The 20026-nt window shown below is 36.2% G+C and overlaps 1 protein-coding gene across 1 annotated transcript; it reads left to right on the forward strand.

The window, feature by feature from the left end:
- Positions 1 to 2339: 2339 nt before the first annotated feature.
- Positions 2340 to 18949, forward strand: LOC115985588 (serine/threonine-protein phosphatase 7 long form homolog). Its single transcript, XM_031108523.1, has 9 exons — positions 2340 to 2382; positions 2559 to 2745; positions 4057 to 4128; positions 4223 to 4294; positions 4790 to 4861; positions 14834 to 14945; positions 15050 to 15813; positions 18347 to 18437; positions 18551 to 18949. The coding sequence occupies exons 1-9, from the start codon at positions 2340 to 2342 to the stop codon at positions 18947 to 18949; spliced, it is 1812 nt and encodes a 603-aa protein (XP_030964383.1).
- Positions 18950 to 20026: the final 1077 nt, after the last annotated feature.

The following is a 20026-nucleotide window of genomic DNA, read 5'->3' on the forward strand; positions in this document are numbered from 1 at the left end:
CAAATACGTAATAGTTAAATCAAGTTCTGCATTACTAACCTTTGTACACATTTCTCCATCGATTCTTGTTGCATGTTTTCAAAGTTTTAATTTTCATTTATAAATGTAGTTGAATTGATTAAAGTAACTTAGGAAAAATCCAAACAGTGGGAAATGTGGAATTAGGGGATCTTAGGAATTACTCATCATCATCGTGGGCTTCGGTTGAAAAGGCAAGAGATGGAGAAGGCAATTCTTTAAAATTGTTTGATCAAAGGATAGATTGGTGAGTCACCGGCCTTATAATTCATTCTAATTTTACTCTAGAGTAATGGAGTAACGTGTGCAAGGTGAAAACTGAATCTAAAATACGAGTAGAATGGATTTATTTGGAATTGAAAAATGAGTAGAAGAGCCCATCTCCATCCCAAATGGTCCAAAAAATAATAAGTGAGTTTCTTACAGACCGGAAGTATGGGGCCTCACCCAGGAGTGGGTATGGTGCTACTATGATCACACTCAAGTAGGGAAGCCACATTGGTCGCCCCACTCTATCCATTTTTCTTTTAGCAAAAAAAAAAAAAAAAAAAAGAAAAAAGAGTAGAAGAGCAAGTAAAAGTGGGGGAGGTAGAGATGTAAAAGTAGTAACTTATCCCAGGAGATTTTGTATGGTTGTGTATGGTGTTTGATGAGGGGAGTCAGTTATTCAAGGGTAAATTTTGTATATAATCATGTCTTAGTTTTGAAAAGTGAAATTCCCGACAGTATATTGTGGGGGGTATTTTTGTTATTTGATTAACAATTATTGTCATAATTACTTTTAAAGCCTAATTTCTTTATATTTAATAATAACATATTAGAGATATTTTAGGGAGTCAAAAAAAATGATAACTAACTTTTCAAATCCTCTTAATATATAGAGATTAGGTGTTTGGTTCATTTAATTTTTTCTAACATTATTGTAATCTAATATTACAAAACATATCACATTACCTTAATCACATCACTTTCTTAAGTGGAGGCGATCTTACGTTATATATAGCAAACACCTTAATGTGACATTAAAGTAATGTACATCACATTAAGGGCATATCATGAGCACATCACTGCGAACCAAATGCCCCTTAACTCTCAACACCCTAAATCCACTTCCAAAGATAGTAAACCCAGAAAAAAACAAAACCAAGCAACAATACCAGAAAGAAACAACAAACCCAAGCCACTCTAGTGTCAAGATCAACAAACCCAAGCTAAGAGAGCGGCTCCGGTTATGAGATTGTGATTTTTAGGTTTGGATTTTTGCTTCGATGCCGAGATATTATGAATTCATGGGGTTGTTTTTGATTTGGGTTTGGGGTTGTTTTTTATTTGGGTTTGGAGAAAGAAGAATGGAGGAAGAAAAGGAAGACTGGGGTTGATTTTATTTGGGTCTGGAGAAAGAATAACGAAGGAAGAAAAGGAAGAACAGGAGAAGGAAGAACAAGAAATGAACTTAAGTGTCTAAAACTCGAGTTGATTTTAAATCCACCTTAGATTTGCCAGCAAATAGAACTCAAATCTCTTAGGCTTGAGTTGCTACAGACTAAGAAACTCGAGATGTTAGTTTGCGAATATGTTTTGAAAACTTGCTAACTAATGAAATTGTTTCTAAAATGGTGTTGAATGGCAAATTTGGTCTAGCTTGAATGATGATATCATGATACAAAACTTTTATTTTTATTTATTACTAGTAGTCCAAGAGCAAAGCTTTGTTTAGTGCAACAATGCACTGTTAACAAGCCATTTAACCAATTTTCTAGTCTAAATAAACCTATATATAAGTTTTTAAAACCTTACAAACTTACACATCCTTATTTTAATAAATATTTTTTAATTGAATTCGAATTTCATTAGGTATTTTAAGTTTCACTCTCCGTAATTATCAAATTTCATATCTCAAAAAAAAAAAAGAACATATTAGGCTTATTAGCCTATTAGGAAATATTCAGACAAAAAAAAAAAAAAAAAAGGAGAAAATAAAATAAAATAAAATGTATTCCGTAAAAACTATTTATCCTTTTTTTTAATGAACAGTAAAAACTATTTATTCTTTTCCATGGATACGAGGTACAAGTACAATCCTATTAATAACACATTATCCTTTCGCTCTCACAACTAAACACTGAACTAGTTGATTCTAAAAATAAAAGAAAATACAAAAAGAAACGAACACTGAACTAGTTCCTATATTCCACAATGATTTCTTAAAACTTAGCAACCAGCTATTACGACTATCTTTGATTCTCCTTACCTAGATCTCACGTGGCAACCTTCAAGCATAACACCTTCATTTGGTGAAGGGTTGTTGTATTAGAGTTGCAATGTCTCGGTCGGAGCTGGGTTTGTTCATTGAGGGCGTGAAGTGTTTGTGTTTATGCTTCAACCAGATTTCCTTTATGTTTAATAACATATCTGCTGTTAAAAAAAAAAAAAAAAAAAAAAAAACCCCAGTTTGCAAGAATTTCTTTCAACCCATTAAGTGCTGACTCATAAAACCATTCATGTGCATTAATGAGTTTTAATTGTGAATTTGATTGCAGTGAGAGCTTTGAATTCAGTATTTCAAAAATGGGGGATCTTAGCACAACCAGATCAATGGAACATAAGTGGGGAGCCATGCAGTGGAGTAGCGATTGTCTCCACCAACTTCGATGACACAAGTTACAACCCTATGATCAAATGTGACTGCTCCACCAATAGTAACTCTACTTGCCACATTACCCAATTGTATGTTTCTTTCTTATATATCCTAATGCCATTTTTGCTTAGAATTACAATTTTTATATACACACAAGTGAAAAGACTAGCTTTTGTTTTTTTTGGTTTTTCTTGCCAAACACACACCAATGAAAGGACAAAGAATACAACTACAACACGTGTGTGCGCGCTATGAATTTATTGAATTGTTCCATGAAATTTGGGTGATAGAATCCTTAAGGAGAAGTCATGGAGCAATGATAAAGTAACTTGGTCCTATATTGATTGATCTAGGCACCCATCAGTTGGGCATAACTCCTTGCATGGCCATCAATGGGATGTGACTATTTATAGCCTCCTTCCCCCCGCTCTCCCAAATTGAGAGCAATTGAATGAAAAGAAAAAGGAAAACAATTTCATTAAAAGAAGTATCTCTCTCTTAGTGTGTTCCTTAGGTTTTGAGGTTCTTAGATTGTGGAAATTGTGCGTACCACTCTTGAAGTGTGTACACCATCACTGTGAGAAATTGAAATAGAAAATTTATTCTGCTGTGCATATAATTTCTAACATCTTAAAAGAAAAACTCATGTCCATACTCACATTTGTCTAACTTAAAATTCTCCATGAGGTTTCTAGGATTTTAGGTCGATGGTTAATTTTAATCTGCTCCTTTTCTAATTGTCTCCCTATACCACATTCTCTAGTGTAAGTGTGTTTTTGTAGAATGAACCTTGAATTTTACTCCATTGGAGTATACAAGCACAAGTAGAGAGATACCATTTAGCAGTAAGAAAAGAATAAAAGCCTTGCAAAGGCTAATCAGGTTGGGCCACAACATCATTCGTTTTATTTTGCTAAGTGTTAGTTAAGGGGATTGGCAAAATACTTGATAAGATTGGCAAAATTTGGTAAGTGATCAGAATATGGTATATGCAATAGTACTGAACCTACACTAAAAAGAAAAAATATCCTGAGCATCTTTAGTATTTGAATCTTTCTCTTCATGGTTGATTTTTTTTTTTTTTTTGAATTTTTATTTATTATAATTATATTTACAAGAAGGTTTATGCCTTGAATGTTGTTGGTGTAATCCCAGAAGAACTATGGACTTTGACTTTCCTCTTCAATCTGTATGGTTTCTTCTTTATATGCTTGTTTACTTGCGTTTTGCATCAATATTGATTACCTTCTTTTTCATGTAAGCTAGGATTGAACTTTCCTTGAAACTATAGTGCATTATGTCAACCAATTGAAATTTATGCTATTTGTGATGTACTAGTTTTCCAGGATGGCTCATTTTCAATTTTGTCTGTTAAATTTGCTAAGTCCAACATTTGATAGGAATTTGGGACAGAATCACTTGACAGGTAACCTATCTGCGTCCATTGGCAATCTAACTCGCATGCAATACCTGTAAGCCTAAAGGAATTTTGATTTGGAACTCATAGGACTTAGTGTACATCTTATATTAGCTAATATGTTCCTTTTTCTGATGTTTACAAATTAGGAGTCTTGGCATCAATGCATTGTCAGGGACACTTCCAAAGGAACTTGGATATTTTACTGAGTTAATCTCACTGTAAGTTACCCTCATAAAAAATTATAAGATCTATATGGCATTTTGGTGCCTTGTTTTTTCCTAGATACTGTGGTCTTTGAATGCTACCATTTCTTTATAGTAATATATATGAATAAGTGTGTCACAAAAATAGGAATTTAATAGGGCCCTCTTTGATTGGGCTTGATGTTGGGGTTTCTCGGATTGTTCTACCCTTATGGATTTTCTTTCGTCTATTAGAATATATTAGGGGCTGCTTTCGTCTTTTTGTTCCTTATTTTCCTTTGTTCACTATCGTGAACTCTTTGTATTTTTCTTGCTATTCTTTTATTAATATTATTCTCTTCTTACTTATCAAAAAATAGAGGTGTGTATCTTTTATACCTCTCTCTCTCTCTCTCTCTCTCTCTCTCTCTTTATTTTCTTTTTTCTTTTTCTCCCCTGGAATTATGCATTTCAAATAATTGCTACCAAATAGAATGAAATTATTGGTTGTTCTACTTGTTAATTTTGTAGGGCTCTTTCAACAAATGAATTCTCTGGTCCTCTGCCATCTGAGCTTGGAAATCTAGTGAAATTGCAACAGTTGTAAGTTCTAGAACAATGCAACCATCCATTTTCATTGTATTTTGTAGCTAGTTCTCGCTATTCATAGGATGTAATACCACCCGAACTATCATAGTGTCACTGGAAGCCCTGTTGTCCACTTGGCCTACACCATTTGATTGTTGTCAACAGGGTGGTTCCTGTTAGCTTTGTTATTTTTCCATCGAACTAAACTAGTTAAGTCTCTCATACCATCCTACGTAGCATTAAAAAAAATTTCGTGAACAGCCGCTAGACCCCTACGTACCTAGAATCCAAGCTAGGGATGTGTAATCCATTTGATAAAAAGAGAATAGACTGAAATTTTATTGATAATTTGCTTTCCTAATTTACATTATATATATATATATATTTTTGATAGGTAATAAAAGTTTTATTGATAACAAAAATGCAATGTGTTTACAATTGTAAACACATGGCAAAGAAAGAATACAAACAAATCAAACAGTAGATATCAAACAAGGAAATACAATGCGTGAGGCCCTAAATACGAGACCACTCAAACAAAGTCCTAGCTACCGATGTCTTCAATAATTCAATAGGTTTCTCAATGTCCTCAAAAGTTCGAGGATTGCGTTCCTTCCATACTAATCACATAAGACACACCGGTACCATATTCCAAACATTTGAAGTATACTTTCCCATCCAATTTCTCCAAGCGAAAAGAAGAGAGGCAACTGTATACGATATCACCCACTGAACCCCAAACATAAGGAAAACCTCACTCCACAAAGTATGAGCAAACTTACAATGGAGTAAAAGGCAATCCACAGTTTCCTCATCACACCGACAAAGACAACACCAATAAACAAGAGGCAATTTCTCCTTAACAGGGTTATCTATGGTAAGAATCCCATCCCTAACAACAGTCCATAAAAAGAAAGACACCCTTTTAGGTACCTTAATAAACCAAATGCTCTGCCAAGGGAAAGAAATAGAAGTGAATTTCAATAAAGAATTATAGAAGGAGCGGACATCAAAAATACCACTACGATTCAACTGTGAAATCATATCATCACCCTCCCCCCTTGGGTATTCTAGCAGAAACATGCTCAAAAAAAGAGTAAAATCTCCCCATTCCCCAATCATTAAATTCATGATGGAAAAGTAAGTTCCAACTCCTACCTCCCCCATCTAGTGCATATAAAATCATATTAGAAATCAAAGTTTCTTGAACCATAGCACAAACAAACAATTTCGGATATAATTCTTTCAAAGAAGTAGGACCGCTTCGAGGGTTATGCCAGAACCGAATGCAACTACCCTTTCCCACTGCATACACCACATGGCTAAAGAAACTATCTGCATCTTTTCTAATACTCTTCCACAACCCACATCCATGTGTCCCTCTGACAACTCTAGTGCACCAACCTCCACTGCCCTCCCCATATTTGGTGGCAATAACCTAACGCCATAAATGTGTAACTTCCTTCCCAAAGCGCCATAGCCACTTCCCAAGCAAAGCTTGTTGAAAAGCCCAATCTTCCAAATCCCCAAACCACTTGCCTCCACCGGCCAAACAACCTTGTCCCAAGCAACAACCAGATATTTAAAAACTTCATCAGATCTTCCCTAAAGGAAGTTCCTCTGAATCTTCTCTAATCTGTTTGCTACATGTTGTAGAATGGTAAACAAAGAAAGATAATAAGTTGGAAGGCTCGACAAAGTGCTCTTCAATAAAGTAAGCCTACCCCCTTTTGATAAGTATAAATGCTTCCAACCTGAAAGCTTTTTCTCTATCCTTTATAAAATAGGGTTCCAAATCGAAGCATCCTTGTAACGAGCCCCAAGAGGCGGAAAACAACCAACCTTACAACATAAAACACGACCAAACCTTACCCACTGGAACAATTTCACCCTTACCAACATTCATTTTCAAGCCTGTAATAGCTTCAAAGAAAATCAACACCATCTGAATATATAATAATTGTTCCCTGGATGCATCACAAAAAAGAATAGTATCATCAACAAACAAAAGATGAGAAATATGCAAACCACCATTGGGACTAGCTTGGAAACCCCTAAGATAATCTCCCTCCTCTATCCTCTTCAATAGCCTACTCAGCACCTCCATCATGAACAAGAACAATAATGGAGACAAATGATCCCCTTGACGAAGACCAGAGGGCTACCAAAAAAACCAGTTGGGGACCCATTAATAAGCACTGAGAAATGTACTGTAGAGATGCATCCCTTCATCCATCTCCCCCACTTTTCTCCAAAACCCATCCTCTCCATAAGTTAAAACAAAGAATTCCAATTTACATGAACATAAGCCTTCTCAATATCCAACTTGACAATCAAACCTGGAATACGACTCTTCAATCTACCATCCGAGTATTCATTTGCTATGAGAACAGAGTCAAGAATCTGTCTTCCCCCAACAAAAGAGTTCTAGGAGTTGGAAATAAGTTTATCCAACACACATCAAAGTCTATAAGCCAACACCTTAGATAAAAGTTTGTACAAACTACCCGCAAGGCTTATCAGACGATAATCTTTAATGTTAACAGCATTGATCTTCTTATGAATCAAACACAGAAAAGTAGCATTAAGAGATTTCTCAAAGATACATTGTCTATGAAAGTCTGCAAAGAAAGCCAAAACGTCCTTCTCAATCACACACCAACACTTTTGAAAGAATGCCAGGGTAAAGCCATGAGGACCAGGAGCTTTATCACCCTTAGCCTCCTGAAGAGCTGCAATGATCTCCTCCCTTTCAAGAGAAAACCGATCAAAATCATCCAACCTTGCAAATTCTAATCCATCAACAATGGGCCTCCAAGATTTAGGTTCCTGATATAAATTCTTATAAAACCCGACCACCTAATCCTGAATATCTAACTCATCCTCATACATAGTGCCCTCAACCTCCACACCTCTCATAGTATTAGCTCGTCTATTAGAGTTGGCAAGCCTATGAAAGAAGCCAGTATTATTGTCCCCCTCTTTTAAGAATAAGGCCTTTGATTTCTACCTCCAAGAAATCTCCTCTATGGAGGCTAGAATCTCAATATCTACCTTGATCTCAGATCTTCTAGTTTTGTCTACTAGAGACAATACTTGCAACCCTTCTATCAAATCTAGCTTTGAGAGCTTAGCCAATAAACATTTTTTTCTAAAAGACACATCACCAAAAACATGTTTATTCCAGAGCTTCAAATCTCCTTTAAGAGCCTTGAATTTACAAGCTAAAACATAACTAAGGGGTCCCACAAAATGATAAATGTTCCACCAACACCGAACTCGGTCCACAAAACCCTCTGTTTTAAGCTACATATTTTCAAACTTAAAGGAACTCTTCCCTCTTGTCCGGCCACTTGCCTCCACAATAATAAGACAATGATCCGAAACCATACAAGGGAGAGGCCTTTGAATCACTTCCAAGAAATGATCCTCCCAATCAACTAAAACCAAAACTCTATCCATTCGAGACATGGAAGGATTTACAGATTCTCGAAACCACATATACTCACCCCCCACCAAAGGTAGATTATCCAAAACATTCCTCTCAATGAAATCTGAGAATTTGAACATAGCTGGGCTAAATGCAGTACACCCAAGTTGCTCAACCAGATATCGAATAATATTGAAATCATCAAAGACACACCAAGCCGAACTCCACCTTGCTCTCACACTATCAAGTTTTGCCCATAAAGCATCGCTAAGCCCAGGATCAGATGGACCATACACCCCGTACAAATCCAAACAAACCCATCAGCCACACCCTTCAACAAAATAGAAACAGAAAAGGTACCAACCACAATCAATTTTCTCAAACACCATTGTCTCCTAGGTCACAAGAACCCCTCTTGTTGTGTGAATTGCATCCAACGCTACCCAATCTACAAATGGGCTGCCCCAAAGACTTTTCACAATCGAAGAATTGGTACAGTCCAATTTGGTTTCTTGAAAGCACACTACATTGCACTTCCATTCCATAAGTATATTCTTCACAATAGGATTATTAAATCCTCTCATATTCCAAGATAAGAGTTTCGAATTCATGGACAACCAACAGAGCCCAACCCACTGAACTTCACAATCCCTTTGGATCGTCTACTAGATTGCTCATCATAATTAATAGTAGAAACTAAGTTCCGTAATTCCCTCATAACTTTTTTAGATGAGGATGCAGTGCGACACTGACTACCTACAACAGCTTGTTTCTCCCACACTTTCTCAAGTTTTTGAAAGAACTCAACACATTGCCTCTCACAACAGTCCATAGAAAAACCCACAAACTTACCAAAACCTTTAACCATCTTGCTCGCCTAAATTGAAGGTTCCAAGTCATCCTCTACAGAGATGTTATCTAGGTCTCCCTCTTCTGTCATTAAATCCAAGCCCCCATTAGGATCGTATTGAGCCAGAGGTGCAAAATCCAATGCATTCCGATCTACCTCAACCCTGACAGACCTTGTGGGATTGACCCAATTTAATAACAGAATATCATCTTTGACAGAATCAGAGACCAACTTAGAAAGAGGAGAGAAACAATTATGTTCCAACACCTGTTGATGTTGATGAGGCCGGAATTCCGGCGAAAATGGGTAATTACCCATAAAACCCGAACTATTTAGTTAGTAGGGTCAGTTTGGAAACATATTGGCAAACTAGCAACTCGAGCCTCAGAGGCTCGATTTTGGGCCCCTAAATCGAGCCTCTGAGGCTCGGTTTACGTGCTTTGACATGGCGTTGATGTGGCAGGAGTGTACGTGGAACTCGAGTTTTTAAGTCTCGAGTTCCACGTAGGTGCCACCTAAACTCGAGTCTTTGAAACTCGGTTTTCGTAAAAAGTTAAACCGAGTCTCAAAGACTCGAGTTTCAAATAATACATTTTCAAAAATAACGCCTCTCACCTCACACAAATCACTCTCCACTGTCACTCACCCTCACCCTCACCCTCTCTCTCACACAGAGCAAACGCTTAAGGTGACGCTCTCACTCACTGTCTCACCCTCTCACACACTGATCCGTCACTGACTTTCTCCACTCACGCTCTCACTCACCGGCTTCTCCATCTCATTGTTCTCACTCTCAGTCAATCTCACTCTCAGTCTTAGTCAGCCTTCGCCAAAAGCTTCGATCAAGCGACAGCAACCTTTTTCTTTCTACGCGGTCTCTCAAAACTAAAGAAAAAGGTGAGTTGCTTTGTACCCACCGTTTACTGTTTGGTTGCCGAGAAACATGCATGAAAAATTAAAGAAAGTCGTCAGTCACGAATTTGTTTTCTATTTTGGGTTCTGTATTGAATTTGTAATAAAACTGTTAAACCTGCTAAAAAAGAGCGAAAGTTTATTGTGTTTTGAGATTGAATTGGTTTGTGGGTTTGATTTTTTTTTTTTTTGTTTTGTTTTGTGCTTTGTTCTGTTCGTGGGTTGATGTGTTGATATGAGGGAAATTTCATACTCATTTGCTAATACTATGCATTGTTTTGCAGTGATGATGTTAGGGTTAGTTAACTAGGTCTTTGTTAAATTAAATTGTTGATGTTAGGGTTTGTTAAAGTTGATGATAGGGTTTGTTAAAGTTGATGATTTAGTGTTTAATTTGATCCATGTTACTGAAAGTTTGATGACTTTCTTCTTGGTAAATTTGATAATGTCTTAAACCCCTTTTTATTTTTCTAATTTTGTGAATTCTGCATCTGTGCTCCTTTAAATTTTATTTACATTTAAATATTTCAATTGGGTTGTCGTTTTAAATTTTTTTTGCATTTAGTAATTTTAAATTTTCCATATGAAGCGTATGCTTAGTGTAATTGTAATTGGATAATGATCAAAATATACTTATAATAGATTGATTGAAAGATTTAGGAGATATTGGAATGGGCTTGGTTGCTTCTCTTAGGATTATTTATGTTCCTTCTTTTTTAAAACAGAGGAGCCCTGTGGCTAATAGCTTCTGTTGAGCTTGTATTAGTTATGGGTTGAGAGCAGGAATTTAACTCTATGAGATATAATCTTTTGTTGTTCCTGTTTTTGGTGATCGTAGCCCCCATACCTATATTTTCTTGATTCAAAATTCTAAGCTAGAGTGTATTATTCACCTGCTAAAGGCCAGCTATGATCTTTGACGATATTTCTGGGATATAAAAACAATGAAACCATATATTTTACACTGATAAAAAGATGTCTGCAACCTAGCCAGTGAATTTTGTTGGAGTCGTGTGCAAGTTTCGAAGTTAGGATGCAATCTTTCTTTTCTTCTTTCTTTCTTTCTTTTTAAGTAAGTTTTGGCCCTAAGGTGAGGGAGAAGGAGAGATTCAAACTAGTGGCCTCCAGTTTTCATGAGGCGTGGTCCCCAACATAGATCATAGCTGGCCTTTAGAAACTGTATAATAATTAATACATTCTAGCTTAAACAGTGTCCAATCTTTAACTTCTATAAACATTAGCTTTAAACAGAATGTTGAGATGTTTAGAAACAATTGCAAAACTTAAATAGAGAACAAGTGCCATATAATTAGCAAGTTAAACCATATGAGCAGCTATACATGCATGCATACACATGCCCGAGAACAACTAAAGAGACAAATTGACATAGAAGATGCCCAACAACATTAAATCAACAAAATATTGCCTGTTCGATAGACCATTTTCCTTCAAATAGTTGAAAGTCTCCTTCAATCATCTTAAACTCAATATCACGCTTTTGACCAAAAGGAAGGCTTTCAAGTTCTCTTTCATAACAATCAACAATTCCTTTCGCATTAAATTTCAGCCCAAATGCCAAGTTTTGCTGTCCAATCTGTTTTAAAGGTTGTAATTGCACAGTAAGTAGGATCAAAGGCAAAAGGTCAGAACTAAACTTAGTGGAAAACTTGTTTCAAGATGAGGTCTGCAGTCTATGTCACATAACAATATCAATGTGTGGTAAAACAAGAGGCATAGGGTGATTTAGGAAAAAACATCGAGTGCATTGCACTTGAAATAACCCATGCTGACACAAAGAGGTAAACAATGGAAAACTTGTTTCAAGATAAGGTCTTCAGTCTATGTCACATAACAATATCAATGTGTGGTAAAAAATGAGACAGAGGGTGAATTAGGAGAAAATAATGAGTGCATTGCACTCAAAATAACCCATGCGAACACAAGGAGCTAGCACACCAATGTGTTTAACATTGACTTGAGAATGAGAGCTACAATCAAGGACCTCAATCCTGAAACTTCAAATTTCAAACTCTTGGTTGGATCTAAAATTGCATACAGCCCCAAACATTCTCATTCCTCAGTAACCAATCATATGTGTCATAACTCAATAGTATCATCTTGCATACATTTAAACATTCATTAGATGAACTTATTGAAACAATTACATAATAGGCATCTATGTATTAAACTTCCCCAATATCGGAGCCCGAACAAACTTTCATACTTGCTGACAACCTTATGGCCAATGGTCAAAGTGCTTTATGATGTAGATTGTTCCCCCAAACCTTCATGCGTTCCATTGAAGACTAGTACTTCAAAACCTAACTATATATGTGTAGGTACTGCAAAGATTCAAGAATCAGTGTAGGGACCTGTTGGTAAGGTTTTGTTTCCTAAAATTCAAACGATTAGATGTACTTATTACTTTAAAGATCGTATTGGTATTTATCAACAAAGCTTATTTTGCTCTAGGAATATTACAATGAAATTTGTCAACATTAATTTGTAATTATTAGAATTATGATTAAATTCACAATTTCCCAAAACCTTAAGTTTATGGGACAATTGGTAATTTACAATAGAATTAGAGGAATTTACAATAAAAAGGAAGAAGAAGATAAACAAAAGCCATTAAAAAAGGACCTTTATAGCACCATCTGAAGTCAGTAAACAGGAAGCTCCCTGCCCTCAATAAGTACAGCTTTTCCCTCTTCCTCTATATACACCATACCAACTACAGAGGACCTTCGTCTGTAGTTAGCCACCAAATCCAACAGTGATCTAGGTATACTGCCACAGACACAGGCACAGAGCAAAACAGAAAAGAGAGAAAACAATTCCTAGAACTGTAGACTGGACAAAAAGATGGCACAAAACATCACTTCAATGCATGGAACACCAACAAGTGATAAAATGACATCTCTTGATCATACTTCCACCATAAGTATATACAACAAAGCTTTAATGAGCCTAAGAAGGATATGTTCAAGGGAACCCCAAATCACAAATATTTTGCCAAGGGAAAGCATTGCTCTAACTTTGCTGAAGAACCTCATGAGACGACCAAACCACAAAATTGTGGCTTACTACTGTCTCAAGCACTGTTTTATGTAATCTTCATCACATCACATCCTCTTATATTACCAAAATCATTCATAACATATTCCAAATTAGGAAAGGCATCATATAATTCATTCCTAGTTAGCTTCGACAAACCTGGCACTCTGGTGAAGTTCCCCTTCCAAATAAACCATAGGAAGCAAATAAGCTTACAAACTTCCACTTCAAATGGACAAAGCATTTTTCGTGCCCTTGAGACGGCATAACATCATTCGGTAATATATTTTATGTGATAATCATATTCAATAACGATTATTGTATTTCTATTCTTTTTGTTTTCTTTTCTTTTTTTTGTTGGGTGGGGTGGGCGGGAAGTGGAGAGATAAGTTATGTTAATTATTCTTGATGCTTCACCTTCAAGGAAAACTAATAAACAAAGGGAGACAAAATGTTTTATGGTTTGCAAAAGTCTTTGCTTGTGCAGGCAGAACAGATATGGCTAGGGTATTAGTATCTTTTAGCCAGAAAATGCATTTTGTATTGATAAGAGGAATTTTCAAATAGCCTAATCACTAAAATCTATTGAGCAATAGTATATGAACAATAATATACCTCCCATGTACTAGAGCTATGCCCTCTTCAAGATTTCTAATAAGGTCTTATCATATACCAAAAATTTACTCAAGTACGTATTCAGCTTCCTAGGTCAGAGGTCTCTGAGATAAATTATGCAGAACATGCTCCTCTGGGTAACAAAGTCACAATGCCTATACATTAGTGCATAAATGAACAGAGGATGCAGAAATTGAGTGATGACAGATTCTGCATCTTTTGAGCCAAACAGATGAAACTCGTAATTACAAGGCCGTGTCTCAATTATAACTAGTAACCTTTCTGTGTCATAATGAATTTGTATAAACAGTTTCATAATAGGAAAAAGCTGCTAATTATCACACTATTTAATAACCTTTAATTGGATTAATATATTGAAAATTCCACAATTGTATTATATATTTTATTTGTTCTTACTATGGACACCTATTTTTGTATTAATAGGATTTTTTTTATTGTCTAATCCATGAACTTATGTTTTATGTATACTTTTAAATGAGATAATAATTAAAGTCTAATAATTTTGATATTTAAAACACATAAAAAAAAAGTAATTAAGAAATTTACTTATTATGTGGTTGTCATGACATCAATCACAATTATTATGATGTCATTTTTTTTTTTTTTTGGAGAAGAATTATCATGTCAATTTGTAAGCATTTTGTAATTAAATTGATATAAAAAAAATTGTTTCTTTCATTCAAAAATTAATTTATTTAGTTGTTGATATGAAATCAATCAATAGTATTTAATACATTAGTTTCTTTTTTCTTTTTCTTTTTTTATGTTCCTCAATTACCCTTTAATCTCATGTTTGATAGTAAGTTTATCAAAGCCCTTCATTGTCTTGTGGTATTTGTAACTAAGCATTATTCTGTGTGTGATCTTCTTTTAAAAAATAAAAATAAATACAAAAACTGTGTGTGTTCAAAACTGTAACCTTAAAAATAAAATCCTAAGTCTAAAAAGCTTTGTGTTCATATTGGCCTCTTTTGGTTTAGTCTTTCATCTTTTACTGAATTCTCATTGTACAAAGTGGCTTTAGTTGCTCTAACTCATACCTATATATTTAAGCATATTGTGTGTTCAATTTTGAAATTAACTGCTTATCATTCTTCTTCAGTATGGCTGCTGCAAATGCTAGACGCATTGACTATACACAGCCTGGACCCATTGACGACTCAGTGTTGACACAGCAGGCGACGCATCGGTCTGAAGCTATTTGGAATGGGCGGGTAAAACACTCAACTAAAACAGTAACTTGTGCACATGCATTTAATCCATACAATGTACACATATTTGCATATACTATATTAATCCATGATTTTGTTATGTGCAGGATCCAGGGTCCATTACCTGCCGTAGTCGTAGTTCAGAGTTCTCCAAGCAACCTCCAATGGTGGACAACCGAGTGAGGAACATCATCACCACAGTTGGTTTGGAGGGACTCTTGTGGGTCCCGGGTAGAGAGATTGACAATGGCCTGATAACGGCCTTAGTGGAGCGATGGCGGCCCGAGACTCACACCTTTCACATGCCACATGGTGAGGTGACCATCACATTGCAGGATGTGGAGGTTCTTCTCAGGCTTCCTGTTGATGGTGACGCTATAACAGGGAGCACACAAAAAACTTGGGTGAATGTGTGCCGGGACTTCCTTGGTTTTCAACCTGTAACTCAAAATAACCATAAGCAACTTGATGGGCAGAGGATTCTCATCAACCGCCTTTTGGAGGAAGTTGCTAACCCATTGCCGCCTGATGCTGAAGAGGATCAGCTGCATAAGTACGCACGATGCTACATCCTAGCGCTATTGGGGGACACAATATTCATGGACAAATCCGGCGATAGGGTGCATTTAATGTGGGTGCAGCAGTTGGAAGACCTTCACAATCCACGGAGGTACAGTTGGGGAAGTGCTTGCCTTGCATGGTTGTATCGAGAGCTATGCAGGGCAAGCGAGGACACCAGTCAGATTGATGGGTGCTTGTTGTTGCTCCAGTACTGGGCATGGGCCAGGTTCCCCTATTTGTGCCCGACAGTTGAGCGAGGCCCGCCAGTGGGTGCTTACGGTCCTCCAGTACGTGGTCCACTATCCCTGAAGTAAGTCTCTACCTCATACTGCTATAACATACTGTCTTCACCAAAGCACAAGTCTTATATTATGTTTTGAGTTCTTTTTCTATTTGGTTCTAACTTCTTCTTGAGGAATTTTATTTGCTATTTGAAGTCGTAGTCTCTTTAGGTTTTTTATAAAGGCTTTATTGTAATCAGTAGCACTCATAGAGAGAATCTCTTTAGGTTATTTATAAAGAATGTAAAAGACATTACATATAATGAGTAAGAGGTGAATCAGCATAAATGCTTTAATTTTATTATATATGTATAATTATTATATGAATTATAGTATTACATAAATTTTCAAAATGTCTGCACATTATGATGCACAATACCAAAAAAAGAATATAATAATAATAATTGATTCCCAATATGATTCTATATTTGACAACTACAATGCATTACACACACACACACACAAATGCATCTATATTTGGAAATTTGTTTTACCATCTTTATTTGCATATTTCCACTAGGATTGAGCCTGTCAACAATGCAGCCACAATCCCACCAATGATTTGTCTATTCAAGATGAAAGCCATTTCAAACAATATAAATCTAAATATTCCTTTTCAGTTTGGAACTTGGGGATTGTGCCTATAAGAAGCAAGAGAAGATATCGAAAAAACGTAATGATTAAAAGAAGTAGAGAAAACTCAGTTGGAATGCCAATCAAAAAGGAATATAATATGTTACTTATATAGTTGGATGTTTTCATGTAAAGAGAGTTAGCATTATGACTCAGAATATAAAGTTCAACAGAAACCCCTAGAACAAAGAAATATATAATTGAGAATATATGTGGCCCATCCTGATTCATTAGGACTGTATTTAAGAAAGATCAAAATAAAATACTAGTGTGAAAGCTATTAGCAATATGAGCTTTTCAGTCAAGTTGTGTGGAACAATTTAATGGATGGGAATGTAAAACATTCAATGCCCTTCACGTTCAGCACCAAACCTTATCTCTTTGTTAAAGTTTCAAAGTGAATTATATTGAAGTAAGAAGCAAATTTAAACAGCTATGTATTCCAGCTCACACCATGCTATTGGGGCTTTGGAGTATACAGTAAACATTTATAAATGTTCACAGCTGCCAATTAAGCTAGAAGATGGTTTGGGTTTCAAACCAATGTGATGACGTACCTTGGAAATTAACTGCAATTGTTAGGTTCTCTTAAAATGGTTACTCTGACTAGGAAAAAAAGAAAAAAAAGAAAACTACGAAGCACACACATTGACATAGATATCATTTTTGTTTGCGTGCCTCACAAGGAAGAAGACACTATTACTGGATAGCGAACCAACCAGAATTTATGGCTTTTACAACACATGCTTATGGGTTTGGTAAGTTGGTTCATAATTTGTTGCCTCTAAATTAGGGACGGACCCAAGTGAGGGCCTAAGGGAGCCTGGGCCCCCTTGGGCCCCAAAAAACAAAAACAAAAAAAAAATTAATTAGTAGCTTAAATTTTTTTTTTTAAAAAAAAAAAAAAAGCTTGCCCCACCTTAGTTTTTAGCTTAGGCCCCCCTCGTGAATTCCTAGCCCAGCCAGCCCCCCTTATGAAGTACATTTACAGCCCATATATTTACACATATGTTGAAAAATTAAGCCCATGACCCATGTAAATCAAGAAGAAGAAGAAGAAAACTCAGAAAAACCTAACAGAGAAAGTGAAAGTCTGAAAGATGAAGGAAAAAAGAAAAAAAGAAAAAAGTAAGGAAATTTAGGAGAGGCGAGACAAAGTCACAGAGAGATAGAGAGGCTGAGGCGAGGCAGTTGCTATTGCTACTTCATCTTCTTTTTCTTCTTTCTTCTTTTTCTTCTTCTTCTTCTTTCTCTTCGTTCGCTAGTCCTTCTTCAATTCTATTTTGAATTTTCATTGCCTTGTTTTGTGTTTTCTTTCTTGTTTTGTGAACCTAGCATGTGACTAGTTGTTGGAAATGAGAAAGAGACTTGAAAAAAAAAGTTTTAGGCTTTGTTTATGTGGGTCCACACGTAATATATAAGTAATAAAACTAGTACTGCAATATTTAACTTGAGCTTTTATATTTCTGTTTTTTAATTGTAATTTTTTTAGAATATTTTAATAGAAAAATTGTTTTAATAGTTTTGTTTTTTTTTTTTTTTGAGAATCAATAGTATTATTATAATTATTGGGTAGAGTTTTAGACTTGAAATTGATATATTAGTTGAAATATGGACTTATAGTTTTAAGACTCAATAAATTATATGGATTTTGACTCATAATATATAAAGAAATATAAGCATATAAAATTATAAATAAATAAAAAGTATAAAAAAGCTAACTTTGAATTAATTACTATTGCAATTCACATGACCTCACCCTCCACCTTACTTTCAATTTCCTTTTATTTCTTCATTTCTTCATCTTAAGTGATTACATTATTTCTTCAAATTTCAATTTCCTTTTATTTCCTTTCATTTCATATATGTGATTACATTATAGTTTTAACATTATCTCAGTACTTATTGATCCATTCTTCTTGATTGTAGGTGGTTGTGGGTCCCAAACAAGAAAAATAGGCCCGCCCACATCTTCAGGGACAGGTATCGCGAGCAACTAGCTTCCATGTTGCCAGACCAGGTATGAAAATGCCTTATTTTACGCTTTTACGAACGTCCATATAGGTTTCGTGAACTTTGAAATATAAACATTGTTCCCTAATGTGTTGTGTACTTATTTTTTGGCTATTGTAGGTGGTGTGGCAGCCATATGAAGCTCATTTTGACGACCTCCCGCCCTGGTGTGTTGCAGGGAGGGCCGTATGGACGGCAACGGTGCCGCTTGTATGTTTCCACCTAGTAGAGAAACATACACCGGATCGTGTTGTTCGTCAATTCGGGATGATCCAAGAAATTTCCCGCGCTGTTAACACTGACAGAGTGCTTCATGGCATTGATTTGAGGGGGAAGATCGGTGTTAATTGGATGCAGAAGCATGCTGCGCATAGCCTTGAGTGGGGTTATCGCTTTGATATATACCCTCTGCATGATTATAATTCCTCAGAGTGTGTCCTGCAATTTTCTGCTCATTTTTGTTATAGATCTCCATTGCATAATCACTCCACACCTTACCTCGAGAGAGATCAGAAGTAATTTGTTTATGTCGATCGTGGAAATATGCAACAAGTTTAAAATAAGTGAACTCAACCATTGCAGTAATGGGCAAACCGCGGGCACCTTTAAGAACCCCATTAAAGCACTCAGAGATATTGGTTGTCATTGCCCCGTAACGTCTTCCACTATCATGTGACTGGGTCCATTTGTCTACATCCTTACTCATTAGATATGTGTATGGCATATAACGTATAATCCGGCGATCAGTAGGGTCTACACCCCTCAGTAAATTAATCTCGGCCTCCTTAATGGTTTGCATTATGGACACAAATTTAGCATCATGAGTCGCATATCCAGCTTTCAAGGCCAATGCCTTTAGAGTCGGGTTATTAAAATGTGTCGAAGGCAATATCGATAATATACCCGTTCTCTTCCGTCTTGCCCTCTAGGCCACTCTCGAATGGCGCATTTGATACCTTTATGTCGGTCAGAAATAATGCAAATGTCCTTATTTTCAATAACACGCTCTATCGAAGTCCTGAGACACTCTAAAAACCACCCCCAACTAGCCCCTGACTCCTTGTCCACAACAGCAAAGGCGATAGGCAAAACCTTTTGATTAGCATCGGTTGCCATTGCAATCATCAATACCCCTTTGTATTTACCATATAAATGAGTTCCATCAATACTGATCACTGGCCTGCAATACTAGAATGCAGCAATGCATGGAGCGAATGCCCAATATACATAGCGCAGTAACGTAGTACCTTCTAATGGCTTAGGTATGGTGTGATAGCTATACTGGGTATCCAAATCCTGATCCAAGTATGCCAACAACAACTTTCGCAACCTTTGGTAAGACTCCTCCCAATCCCCAAAAATCTTAGCAATTGCCTTTTGTTTTGCATCCCATACTTTATAGTAAGAAAGCTCATGATCATACTTAGTACGGATGATCTCCCAAAGCTCATCAACAGTAGCAGTGTGCTTTTTTCGCAATCTTCCCATAATTTCTGATGCAACAAAATTAGAATCCATCATTCTACCATCTCTTCGCAGTCCAAAGGGTATACAACTGTGTGGACCCACATAAGACGTGACCATCCACAGACCATT

This window comes from Quercus lobata, chromosome 4 (assembly GCF_001633185.2).
Source record: "Quercus lobata isolate SW786 chromosome 4, ValleyOak3.0 Primary Assembly, whole genome shotgun sequence".
NCBI lineage: Eukaryota > Viridiplantae > Streptophyta > Magnoliopsida > Fagales > Fagaceae > Quercus > Quercus lobata.

Bases quoted from the DNA above. Each gene is read 5' to 3' on its own strand.
- LOC115985588 (XM_031108523.1), top strand. From the start codon at position 2,340: ATGTCTCGGTCGGAGCTGGGTTTGTTCATTGAGGGCGTGAAGT. The intron at 2,383-2,558 runs GTTTGTGTTTAT...ATTTGATTGCAG, and splicing joins GTTCATTGAGGGCGTGAAGT to TGAGAGCTTTGAATTCAGTA. The intron at 4,129-4,222 runs GTAAGCCTAAAG...TTTACAAATTAG, and splicing joins CTAACTCGCATGCAATACCT to GAGTCTTGGCATCAATGCAT.